Genomic DNA, 16,226 nt, shown 5'->3' on the forward strand with positions numbered 1-16,226 from the left:
TAGTGTCATACCAAAAACAAGTTTAGTTAAAAAGCAGAAGCATAAAACCAGGAATTCACAGGTTTTTCTCTGCAGGGGCGACTTCTAGGAACAGCTGCAGGAACACTGTCAACTTGGTCAACAGGCCTGGCCAGAGCTTGTAATGGATAAAGGGAATGTAGATTATGACTCCACTGAAGATAAATAAAGTCACATAGAGGTACTCAATCTGAGGATTGTCTATGATGGGTGCCAGGACAAGGAATACTGCTGCAATGAGGACCAGGATGGGGATTATAATGGGAACCTGTAGGCAGAGGAAAAGAGGAGCATGACAACAAGCTGTGGTTCTCATGCAGTGTTAGGAAATGTGAAAAATGCACATGACACATACGCTGTATGGCCTTGGGAGCTGTGGCTTCCTGATCTTGAGGTAGAGGAGTCCAGACAGGGTGATGGCATAAAAAAACCAGGCAGTGAAACTGACAACAGCGATAAAGATAAATATCAGACAAGCAAAAACATGGTGTATGTTTTTAAAATAAAGAAATAATACAGATCCTGCCTTCACCTGAAGAAGTTGACAATACTCTGGAAGTCTCCAGGAATTAACACCACCAGAGAGACAGCCGTGGTGAAGATCAGTGCTGGAGATGGAGTCAGCCTGTGGATGTGAGCCATGGCCAGGATATCTGGCTACAGAACAAACAGAAGTCTGGGTTCGACTCGGTGACAACAATCTTATACCGACCTATCACATATTTTTTATAAGATAATGACATTCTCACCATGTGTCCTTCTCTGGCAGCAACAAAACACACACGGCCACCGCTGAAAAATGTCCCGTTGAGTGAACCAAAAGCCGATAATGCTGCAGCAACAGACATGATCCATCCCCAGCCTCCTAAGACCTTATTCCTATAGAAAAAGATCACTAACAAGCTGCAGCAGCATCCATTCCAACTGTTAAAAGCCACATGCTACAAAGTAAAAAGCACATAATGGGACTTGGGGGCAGTTTTCAGATTTTCTTTAACATTTTAAAGGTTATTAGTGTTTTTTTAAACAGAGTTTGTAACTATCAGATTAAAGACCTATTGATAATGACATACTGTATATCAACAACTGAAACAACAGGTCAACCATCAGTTCTGACTCATTTACTTCAATCAGTGACATCAACATCAGGTCTTGCCTTACCCCCAGGTTACTGCTACTGCACTGGATGACATGAGCTCTTTAGGCGTCATTACTGTCAGGTAGCTCACATTCACCAGCAGATATAAGCCAGTCACCAGGGAAATGGCGATCACTATTGCTCGTGGAAGATTGACCTGAAAGGCAAAAAAGAACTGCAACCTTAATCCTCGACTACAAATCACAAATGTTTCGGTCCTTGTTTCAATCACTTCATGCATTTAGCTCACTGTGATTAAAAACCTGTGAACAGTTTTAATGTGACTTTGCAACTGCTGCTCGTTGTTATATTTTTATCTTTTACACTGGTCAGACTATAGAAAGAACAAGCCTCCACCAAGGCAGCCCATAATCAAACCAAAAATATTCCCATGATAGTTTGACCCTAATATGATTCCTTGACCATGGTAACCTACCCATAGCATTGGATTCACATTGATATCATTGTAGGTTTGAAAGTTACTCAAGTACAATGGCAGTTTTCTTCATGTTTTAACTCAGTTATTGTTGAAGTTATGTCAAATTTGTTGACACTGAGTCAGCAGCATTTCACATAGAATTTAATCTTTGTTGCAGGTCTGTAGTCTTATTTGTTGTCTCAAAGTAGTCAATTTTTTGTAATCAATATAAATATGAACATTCTACAGCATCAAATCTGGAGTATTACTTGGCTCCAGATTATACTTATATTATATTATAATATAATGGACTGATAATGGAGTCAGAACCAAAAACACTGAAACTGGCCCTAGCTCATCTTTGAATGTGGTATTCACTTAGGACTTTATAAGTGTTGGTTAGAATGCTCAGCTTGGGGTGTCAGTCAATCAAAAATGATTTGTTCTTTACTGCCTTTTATTTAATCAAAACCAGTGCACAGTATAGTAAACATAGGCTTTCATGTGGAGTTCAAGATCTTGTGTGGTCTCTAAATAACTGCAGCCCACTTCTCTACTAGCTGTGGAGGATGGCTGCTCAAGTTAAAAGGTGCTAAGGCATACTGTGCAATGTTAAACGACACTGCAGCAATGCCGGATGACTTCACAACCAAGATAAAAGTGACTGCTGCAAAGAAAACATGATATGTACCATATATTTTTAGTATGTAGTTAAAATCCCCAACAGATTCAGAAATGACTTGCCCAAGACCAGCACAAGACAATGCTGCAAACATACAGTAGCTACAGCTCTAAAGAGAGCCCAGATTACAACACTTGCTCCAGGGCTTCCAGCGTGGACCAGTGCAAACTGTGGGGATCAATATACCAGCTTTGATCATGGTCCCTGAAACTAATGCTACACCTCTGATTAACTCAGTTTTCTACTTCATTTTCTTCACTATCGCTGGGAGCAGACACCTACATATTGACCACACATCTTGGGACTGTAAGCTATGAATACCAGAAATAAAAGATTCAACAGAAATGGCCAAGAGGCAATAAAAACTGTTCATGGCAGGTTTACCTGGAATTACAACTGCACTTGTAAATGTATGTACACCCAGCTGTTGATTGTAAGCATGCTCTTATTATGAAATCACTAATGTGGACATGACCTTTGCTGAATAGAACGGCAGTGGCAGCTCTACTCTTTTATTCTAACATTACTCTCAGCACTTCCACTCACTGTGTAATTTAGTGTGAATACCTTTTTATTTGTGACTTACATGAGTAAACAGGCTGATATAAGATACATTATAAAGCTGCACATTGGAGGAGACTGGGTGTTCCTGGACAATGTGAGTTCCCTGATTTGTTGAATAACTGACTGACTGACCGGCTACAGCGAATGACAAAAAAAAAACAAAAAAAAAAACATGCAGGTATAGGCTCCTAAATTAATATCTTCGGTCTTAGTAGACTGCATAAGTAAAAATGTCCTCATTTTAATATTGGGTAAAAACATAATCAGAATTTCATAGTTCATTTAAAAAATAGAAAATTCTTACTTCAGGATGTTTCACCTCTTCAGTTAAGTAATTTAGAGTGTTCCAACCATCATAAGACCACAACGATTGATAGAAAGCAATTCCAATGGAGTTGACACCAACATTTGTCCCCTCAAAGGAGTTGTCAAAGTTCTGAGTGTTGCCCTGGAAAAGCATCACAATGCCTCCCAGTGTGATCATTGCCAGTGCCAGCACTTTGACTACTGTGGAAACCACCTGGATGGCTGTGGCCAAGCGGATACTCAGACAGTTAACTACAGCCAGCACCATGATCCCTGCTGCAGCCACACATTTCACCACCAGTTGTGGAGGGGTGCAGCCACCATAAAAAGGGGCCACAACATATTCAGCAAAGCTTAGTGCAATTCCTGTGGCAGAGGCAGGCCTCATGACAATAATAAAGCTGAAGAGAAACAAGAAGGCCACCACTTTCCCTGCTGTCTTTAGAATGTAGATATAATCTCCTCCAGACTCTGGGATGAGTGTACCAAGTTCAGCATAGCAGAGTCCCCCTAGCATGGCTATCACCCCACCACAAGCCCATATAATTAGACTAGCCCCCGGGCTTCCAATAGTGGACAGTAGATACTGGGGTGATATGAAGATCCCAGATCCTATCATGGATCCAGCAATGAATGACACAGCTCCTATTATCCCAACTTCTCTCTTCAGAGTGAGTCTCTGTCTGTCACCCTCCATTGTTTGATTGCTGCTGTTTTGTCAAAGACATCCACAGTGGACACTGGGCAGGCACTGAACTGGCTGCAGAGCAATTTCAAACAGTTAATTATTGTTAAAGTCATGTCCACAATAAGTTTCTGTTTGACTTCGACTTTGCTCATTACGACCAGCTGCATTCTTTTAATAGATAATCACTTTTACAACAAAGATCATCTGATATTCACCAGTTTGTACTCACATCAGGGGTCCGTGCAAATGAGTCGAATTAGTCTGACTGCAAATAAATGCAAAAAACTAAAATGCTGCTGCTTGGTCTTATTACAGAGTTCTTGCCTGGTTTGAGGTTAGTGCTTGAGCTGGTAGATGTTTATGGTATGTTTACTGACTGACTGAGATTGTCCTGTGGACCTTGTCCATTAGGCTGATAATGTCACAGTCCTCCACAGCCTGCTGATATTTATTGTTGTGATATCAACAACTTAACTCACGCAATCAGATGACACATCTGATGATGTTTTTAATTAACTGAAAGACTGGCACAATGCCTCTGTCACTTTTGAAGTAACCTTATTCATAAAAATTTGTGGCAGCTTGTGTGAAAAGTGCTATCCAAACTGTGTCAACTGGCCTTCCACAGTGCCATCCCACTGCTATCCCATTGTTGTGATATCAACAACTTAACTGTCACTTCTGAAATAGCCTTATTCCAATGTGCACTGGAGATCATGGCCTGATGAAGTCAGGAGAACCTGCAAAAATAAAGAGTTTCAATCCTGAGATCACCACATGGGTGATGCCTCTTGGCTGTGCCAAGTGATTCTGTCTATGTAAAAAACAAACTGAACCAGGGAATGTGCTTGAGTGCTGCAGATAAAACAGAAAACGGCTCTCTCTAGTTATACTGTATAAGGACCAGACAGCATGTAGCAAAGGCTGTACCTTGCTTTCCCACAGGTCCCTCAAAAGACAGACCACAGGACACAGTTGTAAGCAATCTCCAAAAATTTCAAGTGGCAGTTGACTAAACGGTGGAGTCAGTGAGGAGACTCTAAATGAGAACATTTTTTCCAATGGCCTCATCCTTTGTAGCAATGACAACCTACTTGTCCAGTTCAACCACACATTCTCTATAAATAGACAAAATGCTGTTTTGTGCCAAGTGCTTAAGACAAACAATCACAATATGTTCTTGTTTTTGATAGCTGATCCTTTGTGTAGACCTCTAACAACATGAACTACAATGTACGTACCACAGCTGACGCTGACTCATGCTTTTGGTTGTTGTGGGTTATTATTATTAACACATATACCCATTACCTTCATAGGCAACAACAACAACAATAACACAATGGTGTTATTTTAGTGGGCTACCTTAGTGGTTTATTTGATTACATTTCTGTGACCTTCAGGTGGGACATCAGCGTGCCAATATTTTAGTCTACATTGCCTGACAACAGGTGATTTTTCAGGTGTGGTGTGTAGCTAGGAAAGAAAGGAAGGTTCCCATTCTTTGCTCGTTGAGGTTTCATTGCCACCTTACATGACATATACTGTACAAAGGGATAGCAGCAATGAATAGAAAACATTAAACTTTACTTCAACTGAATCTATATTTTAGTGTGGGTCATTTTAGTGACATGGTTGGCAACAATAAAAAAATCTCTTTCTAAGACGCAGCCGCTGTTGTTAAACAACAAAAAAATGTATTACTTTATCTTAGGATAATGGTGGGGAGAACAACTAACGTTGGAGCATCAGGGACAGTGAGACCATGAACTGCTTACTGGTTTTAGTATCACTTTCCACTAAAACCACTTATCTCCTTTTACTTACCTCTGGATGTTTCAACTCTTCAGTTACATAATTGAGATTGTTCCAGCCATCATAGGCCCACAGTCCCTGGTAGAAAGCAATACCAATTGGATTGATGTCTACATTTGTGTTCTCAAAAGAGTCTTCAAAGTTTTCAGTGTGCCCTCTGCTAAGCATCAGCACACCGCCTATTATAATGACTGCCAGGGCCAGAACTTTGACCATCATAAAAAACACTTGGACTGACACTGAAAACCGAACATTTAGGCAGTTCACAGTGGCTAGCACTAGAATTGCAGCCGCAGCCACACACTTAACCAACAGTACCGGAGGAGGGCAGTCTGAGTACAAAGGGGCCACGACGTACTGGGCAAAACTCAGAGAGATGCCAGTAATACCAGCAGGTCTCACAAACAACACTGAGCTAAAGATTAACATGAAGGCGACGACTGGACCTGAAGTCCTGAGGATGTAGATGTACTCTCCCCCTGATTCTGTTATGACAGTGCCCAGCTCAGCGTAGCAGAAAGACACCAGTATCGCCAGTAATCCACAGCATGCCCATACCACCAAGCTGGCCCCAGGGCTGCCGATAGCATAAAGGACTGTCTGCGGGGACATGAAGATCCCAGATCCAATCATTGTCCCGCCAATGAGGGACACAGCTCCTAGCAGCCCTACTTCCCGCTTCAGTCTGAGATTCTGTGTCTCTTCATCCATAATCAGAACAGTGTCAGACCATCTGTTATCTGACACCTTTACCAATCCAGAAAGCCCTATTATATGACAAAGGTCATTCTTACAGAAACTCTGGGAGTTAATATTTATACTATGGCTCATATTACCGAATAGCGTAGTAGTCAAGACCAGCTAAACAAGACCAAGACTGGGATGTACTGAGACTGCGAAAAGACCAAGACTTAAGCGCTGGAGACCAAGTTAAGACCAAGAACAAGAACAAAGCAGTGCAGTTAAAATAAATTTGATATTTTGATAGAACTAGCTCTCCTATGTTTCAGAGAAACTAATGACAGTATATAGGAGTGACATTATAGAATACATTTCCCAATAACAATTCCTAAGACTTATTAAAAAGCTTAAGTGTACGCTGAGATCGGTCTTGGTCTCAAGAGGTCAAGACTGGTCTTGAGATCAAGACCGATCTTACATACTACAACACTACAGGGACCATCTAAAGTGCAACTCTGAAAGCCTGCTACAAAAATATTAAACTTCCTGGAAATATTAAATAACTCTCACATAGGCCGGCAGTCAAATTCAGACAGGCCATTAATTAAATTCAATTTTATTGGGGGGGGGGGCTTCCTCTTAAGTTAGCTTTCTGTTACTATATCTTAAGTCAACAGGTTGGTTTAAATCTGCCATGAAATACCCTCAAAACAATTATTTATCATCCAATTTGTTTCTTATCTCTTGGTTACCTTGTTAGGTTTCTTTCTCCATGACAAGATTGGTTTTAATACTTTTGGTGTGGCCTCCTTTCTTTTGACAGCATACCTCTCGTTTTCAATCAAAAAAAAAAAGGTAAAATGAACCTTGAGAATTATATCAGTAAATAAAAGGTTGTTATGCTACCTGACTATTACTGAGGGGTATTAGAACACATCTCTTAAATAAATTAGTCTGTTAAAAGAGAGGTTGATCAGCTCTAATATGGACATGTTGATTAAGGGTAAAACATCTTTAGTTCTGGTTGGGGTGGGTTCTAAGAGACATGTTGATAATTCAGATGAAGCAATTGTTGAAGTCAGCTCAGAGAGATCCACAGTATGGGAGAGAAGCAGTCAAAATATAAATGATGTCTGACAGATTTTGCTAAAGCCATTTTACTTCATGTACTTGAGAGTTGTGGGAAGGATCAGATTCTATTTGTAAAGAAACTCATGAAGTCATTACTACTGATATCAAAGGGAATCTTAAGTTCAACAAAAAGCACTGTGGCTTTTTGGCAGTCTGGCTACAGTGCCTCCTGTTTATACTTAAACACTTAAGCTTTTTGCATAATTGTTGGGAATTTTTACTGGAAATAATATTAAATGTCACTATATAGTGTCACTGAAACACAGATAAACCAATACTATCAAAATCAGTTTAACTGCACTTGTGTGGTTTTGGTCTTGAATTGGCCTCAAGCCATTAAGCCTTGGTCTTGTCTCAATTGCGATACACTCCGGTCTTGGTCTTTAGCTGGTTTTGACTACACTATTACTGAATGTACTTTATTTATTGTAGCCTGTTTTGCATTGTACCTGATCTTTTTTTAAAGGGGATCAGTATATGTTGTGATTGTCCCATATCTGTTTTTTGGTTAGCTGTGCTCTGTACATTTCTATTAGGATGTTAGAGATGCAGAACACTTCAGTACACTGGACTCAGAAACCAGAGCGGCAAGACTGTCTCACTCTGATCCTCTGCTCTATCAACTGACATTGTTCTTCTAAGTTTGTGTTTCACATTCTTACACTTACACAACACTCACCTACTCACTGTGTTTTTTGCATTTCATTAAAATCTTTTGCAATAATTTAAGGCCTGGCTGTCACACTTTTTTGAGCCAGGCTGTGACAAAAAAAGATTGTATTATTTGTTTGACCGTTAGCGTTAAAAATACTACTTTAAATACGTCTGGCTTAATTTACTAAAATAGCAAATAAAACAAAAACACCTTTTATTCATTTGAAACAATTTTATAGTGTGTATGCCACAATATTAACAATCATACAAACTGATATGAACATTTTACTAATTCAGAACTGGTATTGCTATACACTTATAAAATAACACAGAGGGGGTGAAATCTTTTGCATTAAATAACAAAATAGTTAAACTGTATGAAGACTCTGGAAACACATGTCCAACCAGAGAGTGATGTTTTTACAGCTTCTCATCACTTTGTGGCTTTATGCTTCTGGATGACTTCCACCTACAACACATCAAACAAAGAGGATAAAGATGATTTTTCTTCCTGCATTGTTTTCTGCAAGTGGCATACTTTTCTGATGTCAAACAAGGACATCTCTATGTTACATGTCACATGGCAATCCACTATCACAGACCTACATTCAAGCAATCTAGAGTCATCCTGGTATATTAGCATACACTTATCAGGCATAACATTATGACCACCTGCCTAATACGGTTTACATAGGAGTCACTATGTCATGTCACTCTGCAGCTCACTGTGCATCTTCTGTGAATCTATTTGCTTCCACAGTTCTACTGTCAGGAAGAGCACGGATGTGTCTACAAATCGGTGAACAACTTGTGTAAGAGGAATTAAAACTGTGGTCGTGACGACACAGAGACTAGCCCTGGGAACATGGGATGTCACCTCGCTGGTGGGAAAGGAGCCCGAGCTTGTGCAGGAGGTTGAGAGGTACCTGCTAGAGATAGTCGGGCTCACCTCCATGCACAGCTTGGGCTCTGGAACCTTACTCCTCGAGAGAAGCTGGACTCTCCATTACTCTGGAGTTGCCCGCGGTGAGAGGCGGCGGGCTGGTGTGGGCTTGCTTATAGTCCCTGGGCTTAGCCGAAATGTTTTGGAGTGTACCCCGGTGAACGAGACGGTCGTTTTCCTGCGCCTTCGGTTCGGGGATAGGTCTCTCACTGCCATTTGTGCCTATGGGCTGAATGGCAGTGTAGAGTACCCGGCCTTCTTGGAGTCCCTGGGAAGGGTGCTGGAAAATGCCCCGACTGGGGACTCTATTATTCTACTGGGGGACTTCAACGCCCACGTGGGCAGCGACAATGACACCCGGAGGGGCATGATTGGGAGGAACGACCCCCCCGAACTGAACCCGAGTGGTGTTATTGGACTTCTGTGCTAGTCACAGTTTGTCCATAACAAACACCATGTTCAAGCATAAGGGTGTCCATCAGTGCACGTGGCACCAGGACACCCTAGGCCAGAGGTCAATTATCGACTTTGTGGTTGTTTCATCTGACCTCCGGCCGTATGTCTTGGACACTCGGGTGAAGAGAGGGGCGGACGTGTCAACTGATCACCACCTGGTGGTGAGCTGGATCAGATGGCGAGGGAGGAAGCTGGACAGGCTCGGCAGACTCAAACGTATTGTGAGGGCCTGTTAGGAATGTTTAGCAGAATCCCCTGTCAGAGAGATCTTCAACTCCCGCCTCCGGCAGAGCTTTGACCAGATCCTGAGGGAGGTTGGAGACATCGAGTCCGAGTGGACCATGTTCTCCGCCTCCATTGTCGATGCGGCCGTTCGGAGCTGTGGCCATAAGGTCTCCGGTGCCTGTCACCTGAGACAGCTGACGGGTACCGGCAGGCCAAGCGGGCTGCAGCCCAGGCGGTTGCGGAGGCAAAAACTCGGATTTGGGTAGAGTTCGGTAAGGCCATGGAGAAGGACTATCGGTCGGCCTTGAAGAGATTCTGGCAAACCGTCCGGCGCCTCAGGAGGGGGAAGCAGTGCCCTGCCAAAACTGTTTACAGTGGAGGTGGGCACCTGTTGACCTCAACTGGGGACATTGTCGGACGGTGGAAGGAATACTTCAAGGATCTCCTCAATGCCGGTGCCATGTCTTCCAATGAGGAAGCAGAGGCTGAGGGCTCGGAGGTGGACTCGTCCATCACCTAAGCTAAAGTCACCGAGGTAGTTAATAAGCTTTTCGGTGGCAAGGCACCGGGGGTGGATGAGATCCGCCCTGAGTACCTTAAGTCTCTGGATTTTTTGGGGCTGTCTTGGCTGACACGTCTCTGTAATGTTGCATGGTGGTTGGGGACAGTGCCTCTGGACTGGCAGACCGGGGTAGAGGTCCCTCTTTTCAAGAAGGGGGACTGAAGGGTATCAACAGCCTCACCTCTCTAGGTGTGATATCACCACTACAGCCCCTGACTCTTTCTCTTTATAGAGACCAATGTACAGTATTTCTCATTTGCAACCATTTTAACAAAGTCAAATAAATTGTAATCTTTTCAAAAGTACAAATGTAAGTTAAATGTTTACCATAATTTCTGGAATATAAGCCGCTCTCACTAAATGTAAGACAAAAAACATGGCAACAAAACATGTACATAGCCGCAGGTGTCCACGCTGTAACGAGATATTTCGACAGCCAGATCAATCGCCTGTAACTTGAAGTGGCATCATATGCATTTCGTCGTGTGTTGTCCATGATGAGGGTGTGTGCATGAATCGACAAAAGTAGCGGCTTATAGTCCTGAAAATACGGTAATCTACAATAGGTCAACCTCATCATCACTGAGCCGTGGGCATCCAGTCTCTTCTTTCAACCTGTCTCCAGTTCACAATTTGTCCTTCCTTACACATTGTTGGTAGGTACTAACCACTGCAGACCAAGAACACCTACCAAGACCTGCAGTGTGAGAGATGATCTGACCCAGTCATCTCACCATCACAGTTTGGCCCTTGTCAAAGTCACTCAGATCCTTAGACTTCCCCATTTTTCCGCTTCCAACACATCAACTTTAAGGACTGAATGTTCACTTGCTGCCTAATATACCCCACACACACTGACAGGTGCCACTGTAATAGATAGACAGTGTTATTCACTTCACCTGCCAGTGGTCAGAATGTTGTGCCTGACCGGTGTATGTCCTGATGTACAGCAGAAAACTACTATCCAGCCATTCCATTGTTTATCTGTCCTTCTCCATCAGGAGGCTTTACCTTCCCCTCCTGTAATAAAGAGGTGAACAGTCTTATGGGACTGCAGCATCTGTCCAGCACGCTGGGCTCCTGTGATGGCAGCCAATTTGTGAGCATCATAGCGGGAGTAAAGGGCAGTGCAGGTCCAGCTGGCCTCCTCCCCCTGACCCCCTGCTGCCAGCATGTTACATATCTCACTGTAGAAATGGGGGAAGGAGGGCAATCCATAGAATATCAGGCTCTGGATCCCTTTAATGGTATATCTGGGAAAAAAAAAAAAGAAGTTAGAGATCAAAGGAGCTGCCAACAGTTAGCGCAACCATGAATCTATTGACATTACCACAGACATGTAGAAGAATGATGCTCTTGAGGTACATCTTTAGTCTATCAAATAATATATATCCATCCAATATTTATTCCAGTTATCCTAAATAGGGTCATGGGCAGGCTGGAGCCAATCCCAGCTGACAATGGGTGGGAGGTGGGGTACACCCTGGACTGGTCACCACTCCTGTCACAGGACTTGGTCACAGGGCTGACACTTAGAGACGGACAACAATTTCTCATTTGCAACCATTTTAACAAAGTCAAATAAATTGTAATCTTTTCAAAAGTACAAATGTAAGTTAAATGTTTACCATAATTTCTGGAATATAAGCCGCTCTCACTAAATGTAAGACAAAAAACATGGCAACACCAATTAACCTAAGATGCATGTCTTTGCATTGTGGGTGGAAGCCAGAGTACCTGGACCCACACAGGCACAGGGAGAACATGCAAACTCCACACAGAAAGGCTCCAGGTGGGCTGAGAGTCCAACCCTGAACTTTCTTGCTGTGAGGCAACAGCACTAAAACAGGTCAAAAAAGTGAAGGGATGGACTGAGCAGGCAAAGTCAGAGCTACAGGGTTGCTTTGACTGCAGAGATTGGAGTGTATTTGAGGCTGCGTCTTCAGACCTGGATGAACACTGTGACATCATACATCAGCTTTTGTGAGGATGTGTGTGTGCCCAAAAAGTCCTTCTGCACATACAACAACAACGGGTCCTGGTTTACAGTCTGACTCAAGCAGCTTCGCCTTGCCAGAGAGGAGGCTTACAGATGTGGGGAGGCAAATCTGTACAGGCAGGCCAGGAACACACTGACAAGGGAGATCAGAGCAGCAAAGAGGAGCTACTCTGAAAAGCTGAAAGCTCAGGTTTCAGCCAATGACCCCTCATCTGTGTGGAAAAGCCTTAAAAACATCACTTGCTACAGGAAACCATCCCCCTCTGCTGTGGAAGACCATCAACTAGCAGATGACCTGATTGTGTTCTACTCTAGGTTTGAGAAACAATAGGAAGCAGCAGGTGAAGCTGGGGAAAACCACATCAAGCACCCGGACTATCAGCACAGGCAGACCCACAGGGATCTGTGCTCTCTCCACTGCTCTTTTCACTCTACACAAACAACTGCACCTCAGAGGACCCCTCTGTTAAACTCCTAAAGTTTGCAGATGACACAACAGTCATTGGTCTAATGCAAGATGGTAACAAGTTGGCCTACAGACAGGCTTCTGTTCTCTCAGCCTTATGCTGTTTACTTGCTCATTGCTGCCTTACATAAGGACATGGACATACACATTGAAAGCCACTGTACCAGAGTCAAATTCCTCATGTGTCCAACACACCTGGCCAAAGCTGATTCTGATTCTAATCATTGCACCACCATCCCACCCCGTCAAACTTCAAGTATGTCTTAAAGACATAAAGGCCTGGGTGACCTGTATTTTCTTACTTCTAAATTCTGACAAAACCAAAGTTATTGTACTTGGGGCCTTAGAAATATGTTACTACTGTGAGGAATCTTGGAGTCATCTTTGATCAGAATATGTCCTTTAAATCACACATAAACCAAGTCTCTAGATCTGCCTTCTTTCACCTGCGCAATATTGCAAAAATCAGGAGCATCCTGTCTCAAAGTGATGCTGAAAAACTGGTCCATGCATTTGTTACTTCCAGGCTGGACTACTGTAACTCTTTACTATCAGGATGTCCCAATAATTCCCTAAAAAGCCTCCAGTTAATCCAAAATGCTGCAGCCAGAGTACTGACAGGAACTAGCATGAGAGATCATATCTCTCCCATATTAGCTTCTCTCTGTAAAATCCAGAATAGCATTTAAAATCTTTCTTCTAACATAGAAAGCCCTTAATGACAAGGCTCCATCGTATCTTAAAGACCTCGTAGAGTCTTATCATCCTAACAGAGCACTTCGCTCTCAGAGTGCAGGTTTACTTGTGGTTCCTAGAGTCCACATGGGAGGCAGAGCCTTTAGCTATCAAGCTCCTCTCCTATGGAACCAACTCCCAGTCACAGTTCGGGAGGCGGACACCCTCTCTACCTTTCAGATTAGACTTAAGACTTTCCTTTTTGATAAAGCTTATAGTTAGGGCTGGCTCCCTCAGTTATGCTAAGACATCCCACTCCTCAAATGCTGGCCGTGGGACAAAATCCCCCTCTACTCAAACACATAACTTGACACATGTGGGCTACCTGATGAAGCATTAAAAAGAACTGACCTCTTGTAGAAGTGGAAACGTTCAGTGAAGAGCAGGAAGTGTTTCTCCCCTTTCTGGAAGAAGTGCCTGGCTCGAGACACCTCCGCCTTGCTGGAATACTCGCAGATGCTGGCAAAGCTGAGCTCCTCTTTCTTCATGTAGTTGCGCAATCGGATGTAGTTGAAATAAGATGGGATGTAGATCAGAGTGTGGGACATAACTGAGTCCCTGTACTGAGGCAGCACTTTATCTACAAAGAACTGAAACCTATGGGTGGGATGGGAAACAGTGGAAATAACAGATTTCAATATTGTTTGGGAACAACTAATCATTTCTCTTCAACTTTGCCACATGTGCGATTTCATTTAAATGATAAGTCAGATATAAATCATGGGTGCTGAAATGCACATTCCTGCCACTGACTTTACACCATTCCACTGATCTTCAGGAGGCGGTAACATGCCAAACTATGAAGCAATGCATGATCAAAGGCAGCGACGAAGACCACTACCAAATATTAAAAGCAGATGTAAATAATGCTTGATTATAAAACTCCACAAATTGGCTCTGAAAATACTTCATGATGAAGGAGATACACTCAATGTATTGGTTAGATGTCAAGGATACACACACTGAGTTTTGGTGACTAACATAACTTGTATGTTTACATGCAAACACCACATAACACCCTGAACTATCTCTGAGTTGACATGGTCATGTCAGGCTATGGTAACGTCGCATGGTTCACCCTGAGGACGTTCTCACCGAGCATCATGGTCCATGAAACTGTCAGAGGTGAACATCTGAAACACATGAGGCAGCTGAACCAGCACCTGACAGATGGAACCTGTTTTTGGCATGTTCTTAGTGGTAATCTGAAACAACAACAACAACAAAAAAACACCAATTCTTTATTTTTAAAAATAAACTTTTCTAATTTTAAACTTTCTATATCAATGTACAAATAAAGATTTAATTGACAGTGATGACTTCTTTTCACTCTTTTTCTGGAAAGCTTGGTATGAGAGCCAACCAGGCAACTGGAAAATCCAGCAATCTACGATAAACAAAACAAAAGTGTTCCAACCAATGAACTCAATCTATGAGACCATTTCTGCCTCTTAATAATGTGTTGAACTAAAACCGCAATCTGTAAGGAATGTTTCGTCCCAGGAGCTGGTGTAGTGCTAAGGGTAAGTGTACAGAGTGGAATACCTGTCCACGGTAGTTGGCACAGTGCTTAGTCAGGATGCTGTTGATCTGTGGGTCCTGGATGGAGCTGAACACCAGTGTCTGCCTGTAGTGTCTGGCCCAGTTGTTCAGGTTCCACATCCTTACTCTAGAGAAGTCCACTCCATGGGAGTCCAGAGGCTGCAGGTTCATGTGCATCATCACGTGCTGGTGGCAGTGACAAACAAACACAGACAAGCCACAACAAAAATAATTTCTGACATATTCATTTAACAATGATCATAAAAAGTGCTAAAATGTGGTGCTTTTAATGTAAATTTAATAAAACATGACTTAAAAACATCAGTATCACTATCACCGCAGAGTCTAACAATAATCTGAAAAAAATCTCTCAAGGCTCCTGCTGTGTTTCTCTAAATGCCAAACTTTAACACATTTCAATTAAAGTGACCATGGCATGCTGTTTATTGTTTTCTGACTTTTCTGACAGGAACTTGCTGTTTTACCTGATCAGATCTAATCTACAAGCAGCTGGCAAATGAAGATCCCTGGGGCAGTGAATGATCAGCTCATCAACGCTGGATTCCCCCAGAGCACAGTACTTGTTTGCTTTGACTGCTTGAGGCCAGTGTGTCTGCTGCATGTGATGTGTTGTTGGTTAACGAACGGATTAATGACCCATGATGTTACTGTTGGCACAACACTACCTGTTGGAATAAATTTCACTACTTTGGGACTGTATGTGGTCATGTGGGGGAAGATGCAGCGACCACTGGATGGATTTACCAGCCTTGGAGCTACTTGAAAGGGAGTGATGTTTTCAAAACTTGGTGGGACTTGACGCCAAGTTAAAAAAAAAAAAACCCACGTTAACTGTCTGTTAATGCCTTGTTTCTGTAACGTTAAGAGAATTGTTGTAAGGCTGGAGAAGTTACTATGTCTGCATTATGCCAGTTAAAATATATCTCAATTTGGTTAGAGTGTTGCACATCTCTTTTCATCGGTACATACAGTGGGTACCAAAAGTATTCAGACCCCCTTAAATTTTTCACTCTTTGTTATATTGCAGCCATATGCTAAAATCATTTAAGTTCATTTTTTTCCTCATTAATGTACACACAGCACCCCATATTGACAGAAAAACACAGAATTTTTGACATTTTTGCAGATTTATTAAAAAAGAAAAACTGAAATATCACATGGTCATAAGTATTCAGACCCTTTGCT

The 16,226-nt window shown here is 42.5% G+C and overlaps 2 protein-coding genes across 2 annotated transcripts in view; both read right to left on the reverse strand.

Annotated features, from left to right (window-relative positions):
• Positions 1-34: 34 nt before the first annotated feature.
• On the reverse strand, positions 35-3,823 carry LOC109972820 (b(0,+)-type amino acid transporter 1-like). Its single transcript, XM_020621979.1, has 6 exons — positions 3,125-3,823; positions 1,180-1,313; positions 768-897; positions 551-675; positions 374-461; positions 35-286 (listed from the first exon to the last, which is right to left on the reverse strand). Exons 1-6 carry the CDS (start codon positions 3,821-3,823, stop codon positions 56-58), a joined length of 1,407 nt encoding a protein of 468 aa, XP_020477635.1. The 3' UTR covers positions 35-55.
• A 4,500-nt stretch (positions 3,824-8,323) lies between these two features.
• The window catches only part of utp25 (UTP25 small subunit processor component), a 13,320-nt gene continuing 5,417 nt past the window's right edge, over positions 8,324-16,226 (reverse strand). The window contains exons 9-13 of the mRNA XM_020621980.1: positions 15,024-15,206; positions 14,574-14,683; positions 13,830-14,075; positions 11,290-11,531; positions 8,324-8,561 (exon numbers count right to left, since the gene is read on the reverse strand). Coding sequence (XP_020477636.1) covers positions 8,539-8,561; positions 11,290-11,531; positions 13,830-14,075; positions 14,574-14,683; positions 15,024-15,206 — 804 coding nt within the window. The 3' untranslated portion in view covers positions 8,324-8,538. The remainder of the gene's footprint in view (positions 8,562-11,289; positions 11,532-13,829; positions 14,076-14,573; positions 14,684-15,023; positions 15,207-16,226) is intronic.

Source organism: Monopterus albus, unplaced genomic scaffold, assembly GCF_001952655.1.
Source record: "Monopterus albus unplaced genomic scaffold, M_albus_1.0 scaffold270.1, whole genome shotgun sequence".
Classification (NCBI taxonomy): Eukaryota; Metazoa; Chordata; class Actinopteri; order Synbranchiformes; family Synbranchidae; genus Monopterus; species Monopterus albus.

Bases quoted from the DNA above. Each gene is read 5' to 3' on its own strand.
- LOC109972820 (XM_020621979.1), bottom strand. From the start codon at position 3,823: ATGGAGGGTGACAGACAGAGACTCACTCTGAAGAGAGAAGTTGGGATA. The intron at 676-767 runs GTGAGAATGTCA...TTTGTTCTGTAG, and splicing joins CTGCCAGAGAAGGACACATG to CCAGATATCCTGGCCATGGC. The intron at 462-550 runs GTGAAGGCAGGA...CGCTGTTGTCAG, and splicing joins AGTATTGTCAACTTCTTCAG to TTTCACTGCCTGGTTTTTTT.